Consider the following 23,662-nt stretch of genomic DNA (forward strand, 5'->3'; position numbering starts at 1 on the left):
CCCTACTGTTTTGCGCATGTGACATGTCTCACAAATTCTTTCTTTTGCTTCTAGACATGATTCGTCCACTATTGCCCCCAAGCGAAGACAAATTTAATTTGTCAGAGATCCTTTTTCTCCAGAGGCTGCACTTTCTTGCATCCTTTGGCAACTTGCGCATGGACACTCCTCACAAAGCATGGCAAATATTTTTGGCATGGGTGAAACCACCATTCACAAACATGTGGTGATCATTTGTCGCATATTGAACAATACCGACTTCTTCCATAGGGTCGACATTAGGGTGCTACATGGAGATCGCCTTGAGCAGATAATGACAAGATTTGAGGCTACCTCTAGTTTGCCACATATTGCCGGTGCACTTGATGGGACTCACATCCATCTATAGAGATAGCCAACAAGAGAGTTCTATCCAACACAATACATCAATGATGCATGGTTTTTTGATCAGCATCCTCCTACAGGGTATTGTCGAATCTGAGTGCAGTTTGTAGGATTGTGAGAGGGGTGCACGACTCTTCTCACTTCAAAGAATGCAACTTGTTTAGTCAAATCAAATGGTGAGAAGCACTCGAATGACCACTATTGCACATTCAGGGGGAGACAATACGGCCTACAAACTCAGCCTACAAAGCGAGGACGTTCTCGGTAAAGCCATATCGAGTAAAGATAGGACAACTTTTACGTCGGTTGACAGGAAACTCTCAAAGGGGAGAGTGAAAGTGGAAAATGCATTTGGTCTCTTATGATATCTCAATGTCGATCTTGCTTTCGCACCCACTCTGATAGGAGCTTGTTGTTTCCTACACAACTTTGTGCGAATCCGAGGCAAGGTGGAGCCTCCTGATCAGCGAGATCCGCATCCAACCTACCAAGAGCCAATTCCCAATGATGGTGGTAATCCTACTCACCGCGAGATGGCCTTGCAGATAAGGGCAACCTTATTCCACCATAGCAGCTTAACACTAGACTGGTAACCTAAAAGGACATAAAAGTGTCCTTTCTGGGTTTTGGGAAAAATTTCCAAAACCATAGTAGATCCACTCATTTTGAAAAATCCTTTCATGATCAGCTTATAGTTCAAGGACTACTACATATGGGAAAAATGAGAAACTTGTAAGATTTCTCATCCCTTGGTCACTACAACCCTCCAAAGTTGATGGACCAATGCATTTTGCCCAAAACAACAGTTTCTTACGGTTGATTGCATATAAATAAGAGTGGGGATTTTTGTAAGACATGAGATAAAATACCCCGTTAACTTCAATGGGTTGGTGATCAAAACATATGGTTGCTTTTACCTCACCATTTTTTTTTGGAAAAAAAAAGGTACAAAAAAGTTGCATTTTTGCCATTCTGCGGACCTATCATCAAAGTTTCTATAGTCACACTCAATACAGATACTATATACATGTTTTCTTAGTTCCCTTTGGGCCTTTGGGTCCAAAAGGAGCCATGGAGCATGTCAAAAGGATAATAAATCTCTTACTAAGTGGAACCTTGGGGGCAATGATAAAGTGCTAAATACAGCAAACATGAAAAAACTGGGCTTAGCATTATGACCTTTAGAAACCCATAGAAACTACTCAATATCTAGCCAAGTTTGTAGTTTATGATTAGATATGGTTACTACCTACAAAATACACACAATTGGCCTAAGAAACTAGCAATATTGAGAAAGTTATACTTGCTACTCTAAAATGTTTTGTATTCTTCAGCAATCAAAAAACTCAACCATCATCATATACTGTGCTATATAGCATATTAGGTCCCCCAAAACTCAAGAAAGATTAGCTTTATGTTATACATTACACTTACATGATCAAAATTGAATTTGGATATCAAGAAAGCCACCAAAAAAATCATAAAAGTGCTAATTTTGGCCAAAAAAACAGGATTATGCAATTCTTGTAAGTTGGTCATAACTTTCAATTTTAACACTTAGCTCTTCCTACAAGCATCAAAACATGTTGAGAACTATGAAGTCTTATCCTCTAGCAATCTAAACCTCACAAATATGAAGTTTAGAGTGGTATAGTTGCAAAAAATTGAAAAAAAGCCAAAAACAGGACCCATTTTTCACACAGTTTAGGTTCAAAAATGTTGTGCAAGAGTAAAGTTAGTGGTGAAATCGATACTTCAAAAAAAATGTCAAGTTTTTTTCAGCTCACAAGGCAACTTTGTGGATATATAGCACCTAGAAATTCATTTTCATACTCTTCAAATAATTCAAGCAAAATGGTCACTTAATAGAACACAAAAGTGTCCAAGGACATAAAAGTGTCCTGTTACCATTCTAGTGTTAAGGGTTCAAAGCGCAACACGTCCATGTGTAGCAGATTGTGGATTTAATAATTATTCTTATTTTTCCAACTAATAGTGTATTTTGTTTCAACTAAGATTTTAAATATGTATCCATAAAGCTTATGTCTAATGTCACGAAGTTGTGTTTTGTAGAGTTTGATGATGATTTGGAGTCCGAGGATTGAGGCATGCCATGCGGCTGTAGTTTTTTCCATGTAGCTTATTTTATGGCTGCCAATGCGCGAAACCTCTGTTGTTTTCATTATGGTTCTCAAGCATTTCTGTTTATGGCTGCCAATGGGCAGCAATTTCGAGGCTTTTGTATCATTGTCAATGATCCATTTTGATGTACTTAGAACAACTTATTTTATGGTTGTCAATCAACGTTTATGTGGTTGTTGGACATTTAGATCTTTTCTTATCATGTGTTTCTTTCATGCATTCTCTACAATGTTAGCAGTCCTGTTTTGGTTGGAAAATGCTATCTTTGTGATATCGACAATACGTGGTTTGTTTGTCACTGTTGTTTCGCATGACAACTCCAACAACGAAAGGACGCGAACAGATGACTACATGTGCACATAGGACGTGGCCGAACGAAACAGGTTGTTTTTTTGACTGAACAGATGCACGGATGGATGCATGTGCGTGAAATGGCAAAAAGTTTGCATCCGTTTGTTGTAATTTTTTGAGAATGAATGGCCTACTCTCTCTCTCTTGGCGTAGTTCTCTATAAGTGATGATTAAGTCATGTGACCATAGCATAAGCAGCCTGAGGGTGGGTTCAGACTAGGCGGCGGAAGAAAAAAAGCAAAGGGGTGTTCTTCCTCCATGGCAAAATCTAATTGGCTGGAATTGAGGCACTCTTCCGTCGAGCCCTCCATTTTTCTTCCGACCCCCCCCCCCCCCCCCCCCGCCGCTCGGAAGAGTTGATTGCCTCTCTCAGCCCCCTTCACTTTTTCACTTTTCCTCCTCCACAATGTTCACACTAGGCGGCGGCACGTTTAGGAAAGCTTGTTTCTTCCGCCGGTTCAGTCTATAAACCCACAGCTTCAGATTGTGTGGATGCATGAACCAGCTTGTAACTGGAGCTCCGTTTTCCAAGGGGAAAATGCTTGCCAGGTCAGAAGCCAAGACATGCTGGCGGCTGCCAGGGATGCCAGCGTGGCGGACGACCCTGTACCCTTCTCTTCGTCCTCACCTTCACCACCGCAAGCGAGTACCTAGCTAAACTTTCTGCTAGCCATTCACACACGCACACACCAGGCATCATCAGCTTCATCCCTTCTGCCGCAGCTTCAACATCCGCTCGTCCGCCTCTTCCTCTCCTACCCTCAGGTGTGTGTGTCCGCTCGAAGCCCCCTTTCCCTGCCTTCGTGCTCTCAGCTACAGGACGTTGCTGTGCTTCCTCTGCTTTCTGCAGATTCGCCTCCTTCCCTCCTGCAACGAGATCCTCCCTCCTGTTTCATTCAGAAGGTTTCTCAACGTCACCCGTACACTCTGGAGGCTTCCACGTGCTCCATTTGTGCGGATCTGCTCCTTCGTACCACAGATCTTGTGCCGAGTGAAGGACGTGATACTCGCAGGGGAGCTTCACTGAACATGCAGCATATCTACTTAATTGCTTAGAACACAGCCGAGAAGGGAATCACGATTCACACACCCTCTTGAAATTCTTCTGTCTTCTTCATCATTTGCTTTTTGTATGACATCCTGATCATGGGTTTCCGTTGTTTCTGTATGACATCCTGATTATGGGTTTCCGTTGTTCCTTGAAGGAAACTGCAGGCTTGCGTTGTATATGACGCATGTTCCCTTAATCTTTCGGAATCCGCGTCCAACATTCTTTGCCGTGTTGTGAGCTTAGCTAGGGACCTAGTTCTCACATGCAGAGTGGGACTCTATATTGTCCGCTTCCCCTCCATGATCATATGTTATCTATCATCAACACAAGCTAGCGATACAGCTACGCTACAGTTTGCCCCTTGCCCATCATTCATAGTTATTTTGAGGCCTTTTCGTGATATCGTAGAAGGCAAAATTCATCCTTAGTAGATTGTTGTGAGCTGTACTGCAACACCAAAGAACCTTCCACTATTCTCCCGCAAGTGGTGAGAGTCAGAGGAAAGCCGAAAGTAAGTAGCTCAGCTTCTACTTTCCGGGTCGGTTGACGTTGGATTGCCTCTCTGTTTAACTTCATACAGTTTCCTGCAGCTTCAACGTTCCTTAATCTTCGCTTCTCCTATAGCGCTTTACTTTTTCTATGATCTTGATCCTCAACTTTGGATTCCGCTCCATTTATTAGAGTAGCTTTTTCAAGCAGCTCGACCTGCTTGGGAGTTCATTTCGTTGGGTCATTGCACTTCAACCAACAGCCTCAGATCAGCAAACTCCATGCTGCAGTCGGAACCATATGCATATTGTATGTTGTTACTACACGAGCTCAGTTTCTCAAATCTGTCCTACTCTAACTTATGAATATTGGCCATGTCGGCAACATATTGGTGATTGTGAGGACCTGTTGGAGCTTGTTGTTGCTTCACACCCTTCCATGTACTGCCAGGAGTAGGGTGGAGGTATAAGCTGGGTCCACCACAGTCGGGATCTGCTCAGTGAGTGTTCCCATGGATACAGCTGCTTGTCCCTTGTTTTGAGGGTGTTTCATCGCTCACAATCTACACAAATGAGCACTTTGTTATCCGCTAACCCTGATGCCAATATAGCAGAATGCTCAGAATCTAGGTCATTTCCAGTTCAGGAGCGGCAAGATGATCATGTAAATGAGCTTAAGATATGGCAGAATGAAACGATTTTGGACGAAGCTTTTTCGTTTCAGATAAGGTGCATATTAACATGATGTTGAAATTTTCTAATTATCTCTTATAACTTCTGTTATTGTTGTGGCATAATCTGCAGGTTGCCACTTGTTTAGTATCACTGCTGTTACTTTCTTATATTGCCATGTACTCACTGCAGGCACTTTGTGTCCACTGTACGGCGAAGAGATTTTTCTAAATGCTGGCCTTTCCGTCAAAAGATCCTAGAGAAGTGCTCGATTGTTGGCCTGAAACCTTTCTTGCCCCCATTTGAGCATCTTCGTAAGGTCTGCGATAATGGAGAGGGTGAATATGATCTGCAGCAAGTATCGAGCTCAAAAGAGGATGATGGCCTTGGTGAAGAAAGTAAGGGGGATGAACTTAGCAACTCCCACAAGGAGGGTCGAGCCCCGGGTTTGGTTGAAAAGTTACCAACAGGGCAGCAGGATAGGGACTATGTTCCTGGGACCAACGTTTCTGAGGAGTCCAATGGAGTTCATTCGACTGGTGCTGATCTTACCAAGTCTTGTCCAGCTCAGTCAGCTCAGGAGATGGGCGTTACAAGTTCACAAAGGTCTCTTGACAATGATCTTGGAGCCCATGCAAGCACAAGCTTGTGCAATATGAATGGGTCTGACTGTGGAATTGGAATAGGTGGTCATGAGCAGAACGCATCTCTCCTCATGGAAAATAATAGTTCGTTGACAGTGAAAGACATTGAGTTTCAGGGCTCAAATGAGAACGAGTTTGATTCTGGTTCTGCCGTTGAGGCAAGGGTTTGTTTGAACAGTGTTAAAGGAGGCCCGGTTAGAATTATTCAGCAGCAAAAGTCCAAATCGCTTTTTAATGAGTCCCCAGCGAGTGAAGAGCAGGTGGGCTCTCTCAAGTCAAAGTCATCAAAAGTAAGGACTCTTGGGCAGTTTGAAACTCAGTTATCAAGTGACAGGCTGACCTTGGATCACACAACAGCTTTGTGCACTGATCGCAATACTGGAGGGTTGCCACCAAGATTGGAAAGAAACTGTAGGAATGGTGATGACTCTAGTTTTACAGGCCTTAACTTGGATGCTTTGGTACCCCAAGTGTGCCCTGTATGCCTGAATTTTACTTCGACGTCTAACACTGCACTTAATGCACACATCGATCACTGCCTGGAGAGTGTATTACCTGGTGAGAAAGGTGAATCAAGGGTGAACAAACACAGGATTAAGCCAAGGAAAATGCGTTCCATGGTAGATATTTGTGCTACAGCTCCTACTCGAACTTTGGAAGATCTGGAGCGAAGCTCAAAACTTTGGGCTTTGAATAACGAGACACCAAAGGAGGAGTCTTCTTGTTCTCCTAGCTGGACTGGTGGTTTAGTTCGAAGGCAACCTAGAACTTCTTTACATCGTGGGCTTGCTTGGAAAGCTAGAAGTAGTTTGGAAACAGTTGACACTCCACAATTGTCTATATCTGAGATGCAGCCACAGGTGGAGAAGTCACACGGAGAATATTTTATTGCAAAGCAGCCTGATTTGAGTGGACGGGTACGTGAGACAGCCATGACACTAGAGGTACTAACTTATTTATTCCTTGAAGTAGCTTTAACATGTTTACAGTCTTATGTGTAGTTTATTGGCACTTGTGGGCGTAGGAGTGTATGTTTTATAGGTTGGGAAAGGGGAAACAGTTTTTGATCTAGAACAATAATAGTGCAGAGGGCCTGCATGAACATCATATGCATGCATTATTTTCCTGAAGACATAAGAATGTGAGTAATATCAACCTACCTACCTATTATCCTACCTACTGATATTTGTAAAATCTAATCCGTTTGGAAACTTTAACATACACAACCATGTGATGTGATGCATGTAAGTGGACTGCTTTGTATGCTCTATCTTGAGGACTATAAGGTTCATGAGAGTGATGCATGCCACGTGCCATACATTGTAAAGTTGTAGGTGCTATTAGTTGTTACGTAACGTGTGTGTATGAAGGGTTTGCCCAACTTGAAGTGTCTTCAATCTCCAAAATTCATCATTTACTACGAGTCTAAACTCCACTGTGTTGTTTGTGGGGTTAAGGGAATGTACTCCTCGAGAGGGATGGCTCATGCTGAATTTAGTTTTGCTACCTCTGTTTGCTCCTCTGCCCAAAGTCTCTTTTCAGAGAACTTTAGTTGTAGGGGCATGCCTTGCCAGTTTAAGGGACAAAGCAATCATTCTGTAATTTGTAGTTCACAACTACTAACCTCAAACAAGATGTGTTGTACTCTGGAAAAGACCAAGTGTACATTAGTTTTTGTTCTTTACTCTACTCTTTACTGTTTCCATTCATGATGGCTTGCTTTATGTATTGTCATTCTTTCAACCTGTTGTTATCAAGTTTTATATTGTTGTGCATATCTATGAGGAGCTGCGCTCTGACTCAGAATTATTTGCTTCTTCATTAGAATACTCATGAAAGAGAGAGACCTGAGGGCTACATCAATTCCCAATCTTGATAGGAAGGGGTATGACTATTTCAGACACAAGGGACAATTCAGTGTCTCGAAAGTCTAAGAACACTTAACAATAAATATGAAGTAAAGGGATCAGGCCTAATTAGGGGTTCAACACTTGGCACAGCCCGGTGGCATGAAGTTTCTTCTAGCAAAACATTTGACTTGAGTATCTTCAATATCATTCCTTGACTTCAATTATGAAAATCGCTGACTTTGCAGCCATGTTGCTGGTGGTAGGTTCATGGAACAATTGAGTAGAGCTTAGTGGCATGCAGTCACTCCCAAAGGAGCAGTCGGCTCTTTGTTACAGTGTTGGATTTGGACTTGTATAATTATAAAGCTGAATATCATATTCGTATGATATGGTATACCATACTTGACCAAAAAAGAGGGCAACAGAAAAGAACCCCTTACGATTTGATGTTACCTTAAAGTAAAATGATTCACAAATTGGGCCGATGTAACCTGTGAACTTTTGTGCGCACAAATTTCGAGTCCAAATCGTTTACAAACAGTGAGCTCCAACTAGTCTCTCTCTTTTCTGTTTCTCTGTGTCTGGCTGTTAGAACTTTACGGTTTGGGTCGAGAATTTGCAGTTTCTTCTGATTTGCTGATTGTTTATTGGAAGAAAGGCAGGAAATGAATGGAAATTTGTTGACAAAATTAAACTTCTTGCCAAAAGGGCAATGCACCTGCAAGTGTAAGCTCTGTATGCATCAATTTGATGGGGAGACCAAGCGGTATTATGGGTCATATGCTTGGGCCGAGAGGATGGAGGAGAGGAGAATGATACTTTGAGTGATTATGATGATGGTGATGAGGATGATGAAGGGGAAGAGGGTGAGGATGAGAAAGCAGCCTTAAAGGTGAGGATGAGAAAGGAGCTTAAGGCAGGCTAGCGTGATTCAAATTTGAGACTTTCATACTTCAGCACACTATTTTTCTGTTGTGTAGCATCTAGCTCAATGGTCAGAGACAGCTACTCCTAATATTTGGCTCTTTGATGCCAAGCTCTACTTCATTGGTCTTTACAGGTAGGTTATTTGAAGCAACAAGAAATAGAGCGCAGTGGCCCAAAGCACTCACAACTGTTTGCTCTTTTCTGCCAAGCTTTATTTAATGAAGTTCACAGTGTATCAAGGATAGTTTTAATGAATCAAGATGCCTCTTTAAAAAATGTGAAAGTATCTTGTTTTGATGATGTGATTATACTGAGGAGTCAACATTCATTCAATGTTTACATTCATTTTGAATATAACCTGTATATTCGCGAATCTGTATGCAGTTTTATGCTGTGTTGCGCCTAATTATTTGCAGCTATGTTTGTGTTTTATTATGCATTTATTATGCAAATTGTACGGTAGGATCTTACAGGAAAATCTTTATGTGTAGTACTTGAGTCTGTATACATTTGATGCATTCTCACTTGCTCAAATTGTTGGACTAGTCCCTTGTCGGTTTGCATTATGCATTTAAACTAGGAGCTTTAGTACTAGTGTATATACATGCACCTTTATAGATACTAATTTTTATATCAATTTCCATTTTACTTCCTTCTCTTTTGGGAATAATACATATTTTTCCTGGCCAATAGTCAAAAGGCGTATTGTAACCCCTTCCTAATTTTGTTAACACTTTTGCCTTTTGTGGCTATAACAGAGGTCAGTTGAACACCAACATTTAACTCCTGAAGAACCCGTGAATGCAACTTCTCCTGCGATGCATTTAAAACAGATAACTGTGCCTAAGAAGAAAAAGAAGAGAGGGTTAACCAATGCCATATCATCAAGGGAGATTGTAATGCCAGAAGAATGCAATCTGTTAAGTAAAGAAGATGGGGGCCAAAGATGGTTGGTTTCTCGAGATTTTCTTGGGTTCACTATTATAGACACAAGTGCAGAAGAAGAGAGAAGGCTTTTGCAGAAGATTAAGGGTGGCAATGGAGACGAGAATGAAGCCAAAAATCTTCCTCAGGAAGATGTGGAGGCCGTTGGCACTAGGTCTGTTAAGTTTTCCAAGCATCAATTGTCAAAGGGTCCTCCCTTTTCAGATGGGACAAGTACGAAACTTGATCACAAATCTCCAAATGAAATTCCAAAAAAGCGGTTACGTACTCCAATAGAGAGTGAGCAGTTTCTGAGCAACGAGGAGACCAGTGGTGAGGACGACGAGGTTGTTTTTCAGCTGCCATCTGAGAGGCCTGTCAAAAGCAAAAAGGCAGCTCCCAAAATCAAGAGTCTCTTGACAGTAGTAGCTAATTCATGCAAAGAGAAGGGAAAGGATGTGATTGAAGGGCTTGGTAGCCCAAAGGCAAATGAACTGCAAGAAAAATCGAGCATATGTGGAATCAACACAGCACCAAGTGGTGGGTGGAGTGGCGGTCAAGAGATAAGGTTCAAAAGGAGAAGTCTCACCAGTGTACAGGAGGACAGAAGAGAGGGGTATTGTGAACTCAGCAAGCGAGCTCGCTTTTGTCCCGAGCAACCTGCATTGTCTGAGGATCTTCGTTTAGACAGTCTTTCAGAGCATGGAAGGTCCCCCAAAGAGAGGTCTTTTTCATCAGGCAGGGCTCAAATCGAGGATACTGACCGTCCTCAGCAAGAAATGCGTCAATGTCCATTGGTGGAGCTTGATGATGGAAACTTGCGTGAGGAGGGTTTAGGCTCGCTTACAAGCTTGTTATCCCTTCATCAGGTGGAAGGGACGAATTCTTGCCAGATTCCTGAAAAGAGGAATAATGTGATCACAGGGGCAAGTGTGAAAGACATCCTTGTTAAGGCACCCCTTTGTAGTACAGGAATTTCAGATTTGAGAGAGATTGGAGCTTCCGTATGCACAAGTTCCTTGATAAAGGCTTCCACAACTGCATCTTTGAATGAAGCTTATGTGGATAACAGAGATGAATTTTCCAGGAAGACATCCAAAGGTGCTGAGCAGACCGGCAAAATACATATGTGCATATCACAATATCCTGCTGTTGGCTTTTCCGATGGCAGTGGGAGTCCTTTTGCGAGCTTCAGTAACTTAAACTCAGTTGAAACTGATCCAAGGAATCGTCCTCAGATGTTATCTGGATTTCGGAAATCTTTTTTTGCAGAGAATGTAACTGACGGTCGGCCCAGCAACAATCTCAAGACCAAGCAACCGTTGTATGACAACATGGCTGCCTCACACTATCCTATGTCCACTGTCAAAGATAATGAGAGCGCACGTGCAAAACTTGCTCCACAATGTTATGAGAATCCTCAATCCCAGGCCTCTGGGATAAAAGCTTTAAAAGATAATGGGCAGCCTCAGGCAGTTTCGGAGGGCTTAGAGATTTCTGGCCAGTGCAAGTTGAAGTGCTCTGCTCAACATGGTGCTAGTCGGGCCTTTAGAGTAGGTGACATTTATGAAAGGTCAGGGGTCAGCTTAAATGACATACCGCTGAATAGAGAAAATATGCGGATTTTGGATAATGGAAACCATTTTCTCATGAATAAGATGGATCACAATCAAAGACGTCATGAATCAACTGAAACTTTGCAAAGAGGCACATTGAGCCCCCAAGTGCCACATCATCATCAACAGATGCAGTTAGCTTCAAGGTTTTTGAGCTCTGATTCAAGTCCGGTGATCTTGTCTTCAGGATCAGAATCTTTGCAAGGGAATGGGCATGTCGGCAGCTGTGATAGCAATGGTCTTGAGTATACTCCAATGTCTGCTACTTCAATTGCTGATCTTGGAAGAATATCGGCAACTGATTCTAGAAAACTGCAAGAAACATTGCAGGGAGATAGTGGGTTTTCAGGTGAACAGCAGAGGACATTGCAGGCTTTGTATCCTTGTACGAACAAGAGCCTGACAAAAGGTTGTGAATACTCGAATCTGCTGCCGCTGCAAGGGGCTGGTAAATCCCGTGTGCCATCAGCAAGTAATGGAACCATGCAGCGACATGTTCTGCACACAGCAGTGCAGGCTCTGAAAGCAAACACCTCCATTATAAATCCAGAGTTTGTGAATGGAATGGGAGGCAGTGTGACTGTTTCCCAGAAGGTTCATAATACCTTGCCATCATTTTCTCCTTTTAGAAGAGATCCTTCAACATCTTGTGTCAATGGGACAAGGGAAGGTTTCCTCGGCGCAGAGTTGACTTCTAATCTTAGTAATTATGGGACCGTCGAGTACCCTGTGGATCAAGGTGTAGTGCACATTTTTGGTAATCCTGTCTTTAAGCTTATGGGCCAAAATGTCATTGTAACTAGCAACAGCATTAAAGCATTAGGTTCATGCAATCAGAATGGAGTCCAACACTTCCATCCTTCAAGCTCTATCAAGCATCTTGGAGTTCTACCAGAAACTCAAAATCATTATGCACATAATTTGAGTCCAGAAATATATTCTTCTGCACGTCTTGAAGCATGGCATGGGGATCCATGCATGTCAAGAAGCCATTCATTTATGACTGACAATTTGGAAATTCAATCTCAAGCCCTACAAAATTCAGCCCCAAGTAAGTCTGTCCATTTGAAGATGCCTGCTCATAAAGAACCCGGCATTTTCACCCCTCAAACCCCAATGTGCATTTTAGATGATGGATCACGAAGTTTGAGGACAACCAGAGAACTGGTTATGAAGAAGCTGGCTGTGGCTAATCCTAGCAGCATAATGTCTACTGAAGTTTTTATTGACCCTTCGCCTGGTGCTAGCAGCTTGCTTCCTTCAGGTCTGAACAGAGGCAGTGGCAAGGTAGTACAACAGAGCGGGAGGCAGTTTACTACAATTAACTGCTCATTGCAGCAAAATGAACAACAGAGTCGAGCTTTTCCAGTGCAACCCTCCTCAGCCACCTACTTGGAAGACATTCAGAAGCTGGACGGCAGTGGCTGCAGTACTCGATACAGAAGTGGCACATTAGCTGATATAGTACAGAGCTCAGAGAGGAGCAACAGCTGGTATGCACTTTTGTTTAACCACAGTACCCTCAAGTTGTCTTCTCAGCTGATGCTTTCCATTTTCTCTTTGTCATTATTCTGAAATCAGATTTTGGAGAACATGATGAGGGCAACCATTTGCATGTTAGTGGATACAAGATATCCAAAGTCGTGACATTCTACGATCCACAGGTAAGCAAGGATTTGACGGTTTGTCAAGGTCTTGTCCCGTTCGAAAAAAACTTATTTGATGTATGCCTTCTTTCAGCGAAGAGACATGCCGTGTACCACAGCTGAGAGCTCTTCCCTTGTCTGCTGACATGATAACGAAGAGGGCCTCGCGTTTCTCATCAAATGTCTCTGCCCCGCTTCCCTGCCTCAAGGTTTGTTACTTGCTAAAACTATGTCGTTGAAGCTGATTGAGTGTGTTGTGCATGTGACATGTCACGTGTGTAAGGATTTGTCTCATGGGCTGACTTTGGCCTCACATAGACGTTAAAAGATCTTCCTTGCTTTCTTTCTCAATAGTGGAGTGTTTGTAAAGAAATGCTGGCTCATGTAGAATCTCCACTCTTACCTTCTGCGATAAAGCAATGTTATAGGTCTATTAGGCGAGAAAATTGGATCTGTCTTATTATTCTTGCAGACAAGAGGTAGTTTAAATAAAACGAGCTAAGTATTTACTTCAGGATAATTCAAAGTTTAACGCAATGTTTCGCGCCAGGTCTTCATCGCGGTGTTCACTACAGTACCTGGGCGTTTTTCCAGGCGTCAGTCAGCCTTTACTCATCAATAAAGATAATTCATAGGTCAATTATTCTTGATCGATGTGCTGGACATTGTATGTGGCATTGTCGTCATAGAGAATCTGGTCTTCTCTTTGTATCAGATGATCATGATGACACAAAGCTATGTTTGCCAAGGCTTTTTGGTACTGCATCTGCAACCAGGGAGTAACCTTTGTAAAACAGTGTCTCTTTCAGCTAAATGTAAAGGTGAGTGAATGGGGCACAAACTTGCCATTGCTCATGAAAAGAATCAATCTTAGAGATGATTGTTGTAAACAAAAGCAAGAGTCTTTTATGCTTTTTCAAGTTTGTTCCCACGGCTTGTCAAGGTGCTTGTCATTGCAGGTGCTGCCTAACAGAAGTGGATCCACCATGTTTGAGCTTGTAATGTCTGCACTTCACTGTGGTCTGATGCATAAACCATTAACTTCGCAGCTTATGATCTCCATGGTTGATTGTCCATTACTAATTTACTTCCACGATGTTTTGACTGCAAGGAAAGTCATCAACTGCGTTTTTTTTTGCTTTTGGCTTGTCAGCTATCCTGCGCAAGTCACATGAATCTTGTAAGTTCTGTTTAGGTGCTTGTGGGATGTTCAACTACAACTCAATTCTTATCTATGAAAGTAATCTGTAAAGAGGTCTCTCAAAAAGCAAGTGGTGTGGTTGGTTGATCATCTTCGAAGAAAAATGCGTTTGAAGAGAAAAAGTGGGGCTACCTCCTGTTCTAGGTTATTGGGGGAGTCCATTCTGGCCGTTCCAGGAACACCTGTAGTTTGCTATGTTCTTTCTCGTCTCTTTTGTCGGCAATTCTGGAAGTCATATTAACATATCAGGGGCTTTGCATCCAGATTCTTTTCATTAAATGGTTGTTGAAGAGAGCCTATCCTGTGAAAAAAGCTTGGTCATATGATGTGTTCAAAAGAGCTAGAGTGAGATGTCTGCAACACTGTTCACGCAGAGTAGAGAAGCCCAATCATCAGAGTGTGAAATAAATGCTTCTAAAATACTCTTCTATAATATTAGAGTGAAAGAAACAAGTTGAAGGGTTATAATTCACAATATGTTGGAATTAGTGGAGTTGATGTTTGAGAAGTACCTCAAACATCAAGTCCCAATCATAATTTTGTAGAAGATCAAGGTAAAGAGAGAGAGGAGGCAGTAGATCAACTGGAACAGAATCAATGTTAATAAAATGGAGAAGCTGGAAGATGGAGGAAATGGCACCATGTTTTGACTGTCGACTTTACCGAAACTCTTTTATATACAGTGGTGCATATGCTATCTCAGTACCTTTTGATTGTATTACTTCTGATGATAAAGTAGAATCAATGTTTAGTTAATATATAAATGCGTTCTTGCACTTGCTTTATATATACCTAGATAATTTGAGGAAAAGCCCATAATAGGAAAAGCAAGTTAGAGAGAGACTCATAACAATCATCCGCAAGACAATGAGACAATTAGCTTAATCGCACATAACAATATTTGATTACTACAACATTCCACCAACACATCAGTAACCAGGACATACCAACATATGCTCCCGCCACCACTAAGCTTCATCCAACACCACCATGTAAGCTTATGATGAGCGAATCTTGTTTTGTAAAGGTGTGAATATCTTGTTTCATAAAGGTTGGCTGTCTCTGAAAAGTTAGCTTGAGAATTTTAGTAGTACATCAAAATGTGAAGGTGATGGCTCAAGACTTTGAAGGAGTTTTAGAAGGACATCATGAAGAGTTTTTCCAAAAGAGTTCATAGGTCATGATTCCAACTGGGGAAGAAGCCCCATTGTATTGTGTAAAGAGAAAGTCGTGGAGAGTCAGAGCGGAAACTAATGGCTTGAGCAAAATGAGATTTATACGAGTGCCCAACAGGAGTGACATATCTGCAGCAGCATATGCATTTATTATTTCTATTTTGGACACAGGGAAAAGGCACTGAGAAGAAAGTGCTGTAAGTGGTCTGTAATTGATAGGAAAGAGAACACATCCTGTAAAATGCAACGGGTAAGATCAAGAACATGTGGGTTTTACTAGGGAAGAGATTCATAATGGCTACAATGTCGAAGTTGCTAGCAAATAATTTGTTGGCCTCGAAAAACTGGCTCTAATGCGGAGCTCCCTTCACATTAGGCGTGAGACTCATGGCATGAGTTTTTTGGTTGTTTGTAAATGTTGGATCATTGCCAGTCCTCCTGTCTTATGTTGGAAACCATATGGTACTTTTGTACATAATTGTATTTGTAGATTTTACTAAATATTCTTGGTTGTAAACAATGAACATTTATTGTCTGTCAAAGTCTAGGTTAAGGGGAGTGCACTCTGGACCGCACATCTACTGTACTTTCCTGGTAGGAATCGTGCCGAAGCACCGTTAGATCTCTGACAACCCAGCACACGTAATTAAAAACGACACTAAACATTGCACAACCAATGATTGTTATCCAAGTCAGCGCAAGGAATGTTGCGTTGCATGGAACAATGAGCACTTCAGAAGTTCACAACATGGAATGATGACGACGTGCATCACGTAGCATTGTGACTATCTGTGGTCTCCTGCAAAGAGTTTCTATGTATGACGTGTCAATGGGGCATTATTATGGGTTTAAATACTTGACCAAGCTACATTCTTTCCCAATGCAAGGATAAATTAGGTTTTGAGCTTAAAAACTTTTTTGGGCTCCTAGTCTTGGTACTAATGTTGTTGGTCTTAACAGTTAAAAGTGATAGAATCATGAGGCATGCTAAATTGAGACAGGTGGAGAATCTCCATGGCAAAAGAGACATGAGCAGTGAGAAGCAGACATAATGAAAGGGAGGCAAAAGGGGTGTGACCAATGAATAGCTAACATTTCCAAATTCATAATCTAGATTACATCTTTTTTTTTGAAGCCAAAGTAATCTTTCCATTGAGATAATGACCCAACTTTTTATTGCACTGGACAAACCAACACAAACACAAGCACAAGAAGATTTAGAAATTTTCTCATGTAGGAAAATGGAGTCTTCTCCACTGTTTTACATACAGTGAATAACATCATGAGCTTCTCCTTGAGAGACACCGCATACCTAACTAGGTACGATTGGGGGCAAGGGGACCCCCCCCCCCCGGGCCAGTGGTCCCTTGCCCCCAATTGTACCTAGTTAGGTCTGAGGTGCCTCCCTCACAGAAGCTCATGATGTTGAGGTAAGTCACAATGTGGGAATTATTGTGAGAATTTGTCCAAAACTTCCTGTGAAGGCTCTCTCCCTCTCTCTACTGAGGCGATCTACCAAAGAACAATGCTTTGGGTTGTTTACACTATGAAAAGGGGAATCTTCTCCTTAAATGAAGTTGCCTAATATGCTTGCATCTTGAAGGTCCATGGCATTGTGCAAAACATTGCCTTGAGTGAGAGATTTCAGTGAGATTGCTGCTGGAGAAACATGCCCTGTTTGGGAATCCTGTGGTCAAAGTGTATGGTAAATGTGATGCCCTCAGCAGAGCCGAGAGAGGCCGGCCACACGCCACATGAGAGAAGCAGCCAGGAAAAGAGCTCCTCCCCTCTGCACCCACACCTGCATGCTGTATCGCTTACATCCTCAACCTCCCCGGTTACCTGCAGCCCTCAAAGCCCACTTACGACAGCAGCCCCGCACCTCGACTGCGCGTTCAACTGCCTACGCCATCAGCACTTCGATATTGCTAGCTGCAGTAGCTGGGAAGCCTTTGAGTCATGAGTAGACAAGCGCGGGCAGGCTGTGGCGGTGCTGCTGGGACGGAGGCTGGGCGGTCTGCCGTGTAGATTGTCTGTGTATTTAAGCGCCCTGCTCCACCATTCTTCTCTTTCTGCGCTCTGCATGTCGCCCTGCTACCCCCGCCTTGATTTTGGGAATTTTTGAAATTTGAGGGGTATTTTGGGAATTTCCTCAAATTAGAGGGGTATTTTGGTAATTTTCCCATATATTTATTGGCTTGCTCCAGGGCTAAGGCTTTAATCCTTTTTTGCTAATGGAAAATAAAAATAAAAATACAAATTTTCAAATTAATTTTGGGATGTTAAAAGAAAAAACACTATGTGTCATGATTGGGTTTCTTTTCAAACACTACCGCAAGAAATGGTTGGTTGGGCAAGCTGGTGAACCCAACAGTCCTCAGAAAAGAAATCCTAGGGTAAGGTTGATGATAAGGCGACTCAGGGTGATTCATAACCTTATCACTTGAAAGTTTGTTTCTTTTCTTTAAGGTTTGGGGTTGCCTCTCTCTTACTGAACCACGAACATAGTAGTCAACATGAGGACATAACCGACAGAAGAGAAGGTCGACGAGAATATGACACAGAGGATAAATATAGAAGGGCTCGTAGCCACAACGATGTAGTGAATGAAGGAGTACTAGAGATAATGTTGATTGCAAAGATGGAAATATTGACAGTGATGACAATGATGAATACATAGACAAGAGCAGGAGGGATCGAGATGATGAATACAAAGGCAAGAGCAAGAGGGATCGAGATGATAAAAACCATAGCTCTTTGAAAGGGCGTGAACCACATGAACTTGAGTTAGCGTTTCAAGTGTCAAGGATCATGGCTACTTGTGCATCTTGCACCCTTTCATGAACGAAAGTTTATGAACGAAAGGAAGGGATTGTACACGTGTCACAAATTGCCACACATATGATTGCTAATACAAAATATGTAATGAAGAGAGATCAAGAGGTATGGGTTAAAATTGTTTCCATGACTGGGAATAGAATTAGCCTTCCCATGAGAGATATGAACCAAATGACAGAGTAAGATCTTCTTTACATGAAAAGAAGCTGATCTCGGAACTGGAATCTAATCTCTCCACTATGAATCAAACTTCAACAAGTGGCAAAGGGCTTTCTGAGATTATCACCGTAGATGAAGATATCAATGGCTCTTGTAGGCAACCACTAAAGACAATGAGTTCACATAAGCAACTAACAACGTCAAGGATTTTGGGTGTCACAATATGATGCTGATAGATCTCGGCTCTTCTATTGAGACAAAAAAGCTAAAAAGGAGCAAGGCAAATCAGTCTTATCAAGAGAACAAACAACATACCCATTGATATATTACCTGTAAAAATCATAAGACGTCCAGACAATTTATTTCACAAAGCTTCATTAAAACAATCTGTCTTGGCCAAAGAGAGAAGAAAATTACAGGAGCAACAGAGAATCTGAATTGTCCTTGAGAAGGATAGATACAATGGATATGCTAGCGATGATGACGCTGATAACACATGGAAACTCAAAGACCCACAAAAGGCGTTTGACCATGCGGCGAAGTTGAAAGATAAGAGAAAACACAAAAGCAATGGTGGTGGTAGACATGATAGAAAATGAAAACGACATACTCAACATAATGGCAAAAGTCACAGAAGAGATGCTAATGTAGCTTGACGTAGACATGATCTATACGATGATGGATATTGTGGTAGACATGCTCGACAAAAGAGAAGGTATGAAAGATGAAGCGAGCATGAGAGAATATAAAAGGAATTGTAGCCACAGGGATAATGATTGAAATACTCACAAAGAGCACGATGATTATAGAGATAGATACAATATATATATGTTGGCATCGATGATGATGATGATGAATGCAAAGATGGGAGCAAGAGGGATTCAGAGGAATGTAGTTTAGGGCTCTTCTTCACAAAATCTTTTGGCAAAGATTTGCATCCAACACCTACTTTAGTGTACGACATCGATCAAAAGTTGTGGTATATACCGCCCCTAGGGCTAGAGGAGGGATGTGGTAAGCCTAATGTCGTTTTTTGAAATATGGCCAAAAGATTGAACCAAGGAGCCCTGGACTGTCCTCAATAGATACGAAGCCAGGACATAGATCTCTAGATGCAATCAACCACGCTTTTGTTTTGAAGACATGTGGCATTGCCTTGTGCTAACTTTGGTCATCCTCGTTATTATTATTGAGCCATGGGCCGGGTTTGTTGGCTCCACACATGTATTCATGGGTGATCACCGATGATAGGTGCACGCCACATTTAGGAGAGAGAGAGAGAGAGAGAGAGAGAGAGAGAGAGAGAGAGAGAGAGAGAGAGAGAGCATACTAATTGTCGGCCAAGCGTGGTTGGGACGACTCACATAAGGGCTTGTAACCCTAACTCTTATCTCATTCTTGAATGTATGGTTTGCTTGCTCTCTTTCTTTGCAGCTAGCGTAGACTCCTATTGTGTGTGAGTGTTTGAGAGCGTGTGTGCGAGAGTGAGTGACGGCGGGCTCCCTCTTCACAACGGCGCAAGATTCTTGCAACGACAGAAAAATAGAGGTGAGTGACACACCGTTGCAGTCCTGAGCTTCCCTGCACATGGGTTGCGGTGTTTGCAACCTTAGTGGTTCACACGTAGTGCACAACAAGTCCCCTGCGATACGACATTTTTCGCGCTGCTGTCGGGGAGGCGCTATGCGTTTAACTTATGATGCAACTGTTTATTGTCCTTTTTGCAATTTTTTAATTTTTTGATGCTTTTTGCAGATCTGTTGTTTGGCTGAGGAAAGCTTAGGGTTAGGGTTGGATCTGTTGTTTTTGCATCAGAGTTCTGCGCTTTCTGTAATTTTTTGTGTTTTACAGTAATTTTCTTCATTGTCTGCATTTCTAGTATTGTTAAGAATGTGAAATCTGCTTTATCTGTAATTTACTGCGGGGCTGCAACTCACTATATAAAATCTGCAATTTGCTGTTTTTATCAAATTTTTGAAAAAAAAATGAAAAACAAAAACAAAAATAAAAAAGCAGTCCAATAACGAAAATAAATTAAAAAAACCGCACATCAAAAGAAGGATCGGGATATGGATCATTGCCCATGCCCAATCCCAGCCCATGCCTCAATCTTATGATATAGCATAGCCTCAATACTATATATATAGTCTACTCCCCCAAGAGGAATGAGGGAATGTGGGATAAGTCCTCCTCCCTCCCCTTTATACTTGCACCCTTGGACTTCTTTGAGTCTTGTGCCCAACTAGTAAAAGACAATTTCAAGGATTCCGAGGAAGTAAAGTAACCAAATATAGGGCTATAAAGCACGCCACATCGCTCTGACCGAGACACTCGTTTTGAGCTATCACATGCTATATTCCATAGCTTGGTTAGAAAAAAAGACCAAAAAAATAAAAAATTTGAGAGTAAAACCGAGTTGCAAAACACCCAAAAAACTAAGTGACCGGCCTTCATGGACACTCACCAACACTTCTAGGGTGCCAAGGTCACATGCACCTAAGCTCTAAACGTGTGCTAGAGCATGAGAATATATAGAGTGCCTCTGCTTACAAGGGCACCCATTATCCCTCCACATTAGGCTCTAGGTCCTCAACGAGAACCTAGGGCAGTATTACTCAAGACCCCCACCTAGCAGCTAGTGACTCTTTCCTTTGACTCAGATGTGACGGAGGGATATCCTACACAAAACTTTGAAATCTCAAGTCAAGACATGCATGCCTTTGCCACACGGCATGGGTCTAGAGTGTTTTGCCGCTTAAATGAGACCTTTAGTCAAGCCACCCGTTCGGAGCCCACAACTAGTAAAGTGCACCTTGGACCTCATTCATGAGTAAGCACCGCTACATAGTAGCACAATGCCCACAACGATACCTACAAGTGTACATCCCTCATATGTACCTATTGGCCCTCATACCCATGTAGCTCCCACACCCCCGATTGTCTCGACAATCTACACTCCACAACCACCCTATCCGAGTACTCATTCTAGTGGGACCTTACCACCTAGTATTAACATGTCATCCTATGTCTGTTATGCTTAGGGCCACACATATGAACTTTGGGCCACCACATGTCACAACATCGTACCCAGCTTGGGACCCGATGGCATCCCCATTCCACATGTAGTCCCGAGAGCGCATGTCCCCACTATACCTGCTCACTTGGGTGACTTGGCAACATTTGCTCAAGCTATCGGTCAATCTATTGTTGAAATGTGACCACCTTTGCAGGTACGTCGAGAGGAGAGAGGAGAGAGGGAGAGAGGGGATCGTGTGGGAGCGTGCTCTGCATCGACGTGTGTGGCGACAACAGAGTACCTGACCACACGATCCGGGTATGTGTTGTGTGTGTGTATGCGTTGTGTGGTAGCGTGCTTTTTGTCGTAGTGCACGATAGTAATAAGGTACCTTACCACACAATGAGAGTGTGTGTGTAAGCTGTTCTACAGAACAATGCTTATCACGGGGGCATCAACTCGGTGACGCGGGGAAGATGGTGTCCTTGTGGTAAGTATTGGCTTACTGTCTGGGGACTACGTTGGTAACGCGGAAAATCTAGTATCCTTATGGTAAGTCTACTTCCCTTCCCCTTTCCAAAAAACATATGGGCATCGATCGGTAACGCGGCTATATGATGTTCGTATGTAGGCCATTGTTTTTCCTTTGATTCAGGCGGCACTCGGTCGGTAACGCGGCTAATAGAGTGTCATTTGTTAGAAGCATATGTTTTTGCATAAATGTGGCGTTCAGGTCGTTAACCCGGCCGTACGAACGTCATATAATTTGTATGTGCATGTGCATTTAATTTTTTAAGTATTAGGAGTATTTCATATACCAAATGTATGAATTGTTTGATTTTGTTGTTAAAAATGTCTATTTGAAATTATATACTAGCTAATCATATTCAAAAGAATACTTTATTCATTAATCATCGCTATTTTAAATGTTCCATTTATATAGAATACTTTATTCATCAATCATCGCTATTTTAAATGTTTCATATATATAGAATACTTTATTCATCAATCATCGCTATTTTAAATGTTTCATATATATAGCATACTTTATTTATCAATCATCGTTGTTTTAAATGTTCCACTTATATAAATTACATGTAAAAAATATTTGCACACAAATTGCATGTTTAATATTTGCTTTTAATCTTTCTAAAGGACTCTCAAGCATTATCGCTATTTTTAATGCTTTACATAAATTCTTTGCAAAAAATCTAAGTGCACACAATTTGAATGTTAAATATTCTTTTGTATTTTTTTAAAGAGCATCAATTATCATCGCTTTTTGATTGCTACATTTACATAAATTCTATGTAAAAAAGTGTGTGAACACAATTTGCTAATTCAATTTGTATACTTCCAATGTTTTAAATGTTTTTGAAGATTTTAAGTCTGTGTGTGCTTTGTTTGAATTAGTATGTGCGTACGGAGAAAATTATAAGTTAAAAATTCAATATATGCTGAAATGTTAAAGATTGTTAACATGTATTGTTTGATCTGAATTAAGTTCTTATAAACCACTTGTTTGAACTGCTTTTTACACGTGTAGCAGATTGCAATTTTAAGTGAAGATTATATTCAATTTTTATCAATATTTCCTTGCACATTGTTAAAGTCTTCAAGTGGTGGTTAAGAGTTTACCTGAGATAATGTGAGAGTGGTAGTGTCATTCGCAACCATGAATTTGTATTTGATATGCTGTTTTTGTATTATCCAGTGCAAATATGACACTAGATCAAAAGAAACGTATTATGCGTGCCATTTGTAAAGAATGTATTTTGACAATCTCATAATGTGCAGCTGATCGCATACAGCAGATTAGTGAAAGCGATGTCTACATCAAAGACATCACTAGCGCTATATGGGAGAACACAGAGTGCAGGTTGCAACTTGAAGGCCAATACGAGTTGTTGAGTCCAGCTGGGATACGAGAATTTGACCCCCACCACAAGGTTAGGACAGTGTTGGGCAATATGAAAGTATGTTGCAGAGACTTAAAGGAAGATATCCCACCTGCTTGCGACATGTGAAAATTAGAGCTCTAGGATAAATTGTGGGAAGAACAGAAGGTAAAGATGAAGCGTGTGAAAGCGCAGGACCAAGCAGCCTTACCCAAGAGATTGAAGATGGCCCAAGATGCGCAAACAGCTTTGGGAGGTCGATCCGATGCCAGCGACACCGGCACAATCATGCGCACTGCTTTGAATGCAAAGTGCGCTCATCTTGTCGGCATCCATCATGAAGCCTTGGTAGAAGGTATGAGGATTGGAGCAGGCTTCTTCGGTGTGTGCACATTGTACACTATCAAAGGCATCTCATTTTTTACAGACCACATTACATATGTGGAAAAATGTTACAAGGGAGGGAGTGAGGCGAAATTTGACAGCTTTCAGACAGAGCAAGGAATGCAAATGCTTCACCCCTTCATTGTACGGTGCATTGGGTTTACTACAGAAGCTCCTTGGATCACGATATTCCCATACTACAATGGGGGTATCGTGGGCGACATGATGTGCCGCTTATCGTTCGCTCACGAATGTTCAGACGGCACATGCACAGGCTACAACACGACTGGAGGTCA

General features: G+C 41.8%; 2 protein-coding genes across 4 annotated transcripts; both read left to right on the forward strand.

Moving 5' to 3' along the window:
• Positions 1 to 3,369: 3,369 nt before the first annotated feature.
• LOC147435360 (uncharacterized) lies at positions 3,370 to 4,614 on the forward strand. Its single transcript, XM_086488438.1, has 4 exons — positions 3,370 to 3,523; positions 3,728 to 3,818; positions 4,337 to 4,439; positions 4,519 to 4,614. The coding sequence occupies exons 1-4, from the start codon at positions 3,370 to 3,372 to the stop codon at positions 4,612 to 4,614; spliced, it is 444 nt and encodes a 147-aa protein (XP_086344564.1).
• Positions 3,940 to 13,622, forward strand: LOC147435361 (uncharacterized). 3 transcript variants are annotated; one of them, XM_086488437.1, is made up of 7 exons: positions 3,940 to 5,145; positions 5,281 to 6,676; positions 9,268 to 12,336; positions 12,515 to 12,542; positions 12,631 to 12,713; positions 12,790 to 12,904; positions 13,246 to 13,622. In XM_086488437.1, exons 1-6 carry the CDS (start codon positions 4,988 to 4,990, stop codon positions 12,838 to 12,840), a joined length of 4,785 nt encoding a protein of 1,594 aa, XP_086344563.1. In that variant the 5' UTR covers positions 3,940 to 4,987; the 3' UTR covers positions 12,841 to 12,904; positions 13,246 to 13,622. The 3 variants fall into 3 exon arrangements, with proteins under 3 accessions (XP_086344563.1, XP_086344560.1, XP_086344561.1); XM_086488434.1 differs by lacking the exon at positions 13,246 to 13,622 and having other exon boundaries at positions 9,268 to 12,542; positions 12,790 to 12,845; XM_086488435.1 differs by lacking the exon at positions 13,246 to 13,622 and having other exon boundaries at positions 5,281 to 6,649; positions 9,268 to 12,542; positions 12,790 to 12,845.
• Positions 13,623 to 23,662: the final 10,040 nt, after the last annotated feature.

This window comes from Adiantum capillus-veneris, chromosome 18, assembly GCF_014529385.1.
Source record: "Adiantum capillus-veneris isolate H3 chromosome 18, ASM1452938v2, whole genome shotgun sequence".
NCBI classification, from domain to species: Eukaryota; Viridiplantae; Streptophyta; class Polypodiopsida; order Polypodiales; family Pteridaceae; genus Adiantum; species Adiantum capillus-veneris.

Excerpts from the sequence above, each read along its gene's own strand:
- LOC147435360 (XM_086488438.1), top strand. The coding sequence starts at position 3,370 with ATGCATGAACCAGCTTGTAACTGGAGCTCCGTTTTCCAAGGGGAAAAT. Across the intron at positions 3,524-3,727 it reads ACCTTCACCACCGCAAGCGA|ATTCGCCTCCTTCCCTCCTG; the intron begins GTACCTAGCTAA and ends TGCTTTCTGCAG. Across the intron at positions 3,819-4,336 it reads TACACTCTGGAGGCTTCCAC|AAGGCAAAATTCATCCTTAG; the intron begins GTGCTCCATTTG and ends GTGATATCGTAG.
- LOC147435361 (XM_086488434.1), top strand. The coding sequence starts at position 4,988 with ATGAGCACTTTGTTATCCGCTAACCCTGATGCCAATATAGCAGAATGC. Across the intron at positions 5,146-5,280 it reads GCTTTTTCGTTTCAGATAAG|GCACTTTGTGTCCACTGTAC; the intron begins GTGCATATTAAC and ends TACTCACTGCAG. Across the intron at positions 6,677-9,267 it reads AGACAGCCATGACACTAGAG|AGGTCAGTTGAACACCAACA; the intron begins GTACTAACTTAT and ends TGGCTATAACAG.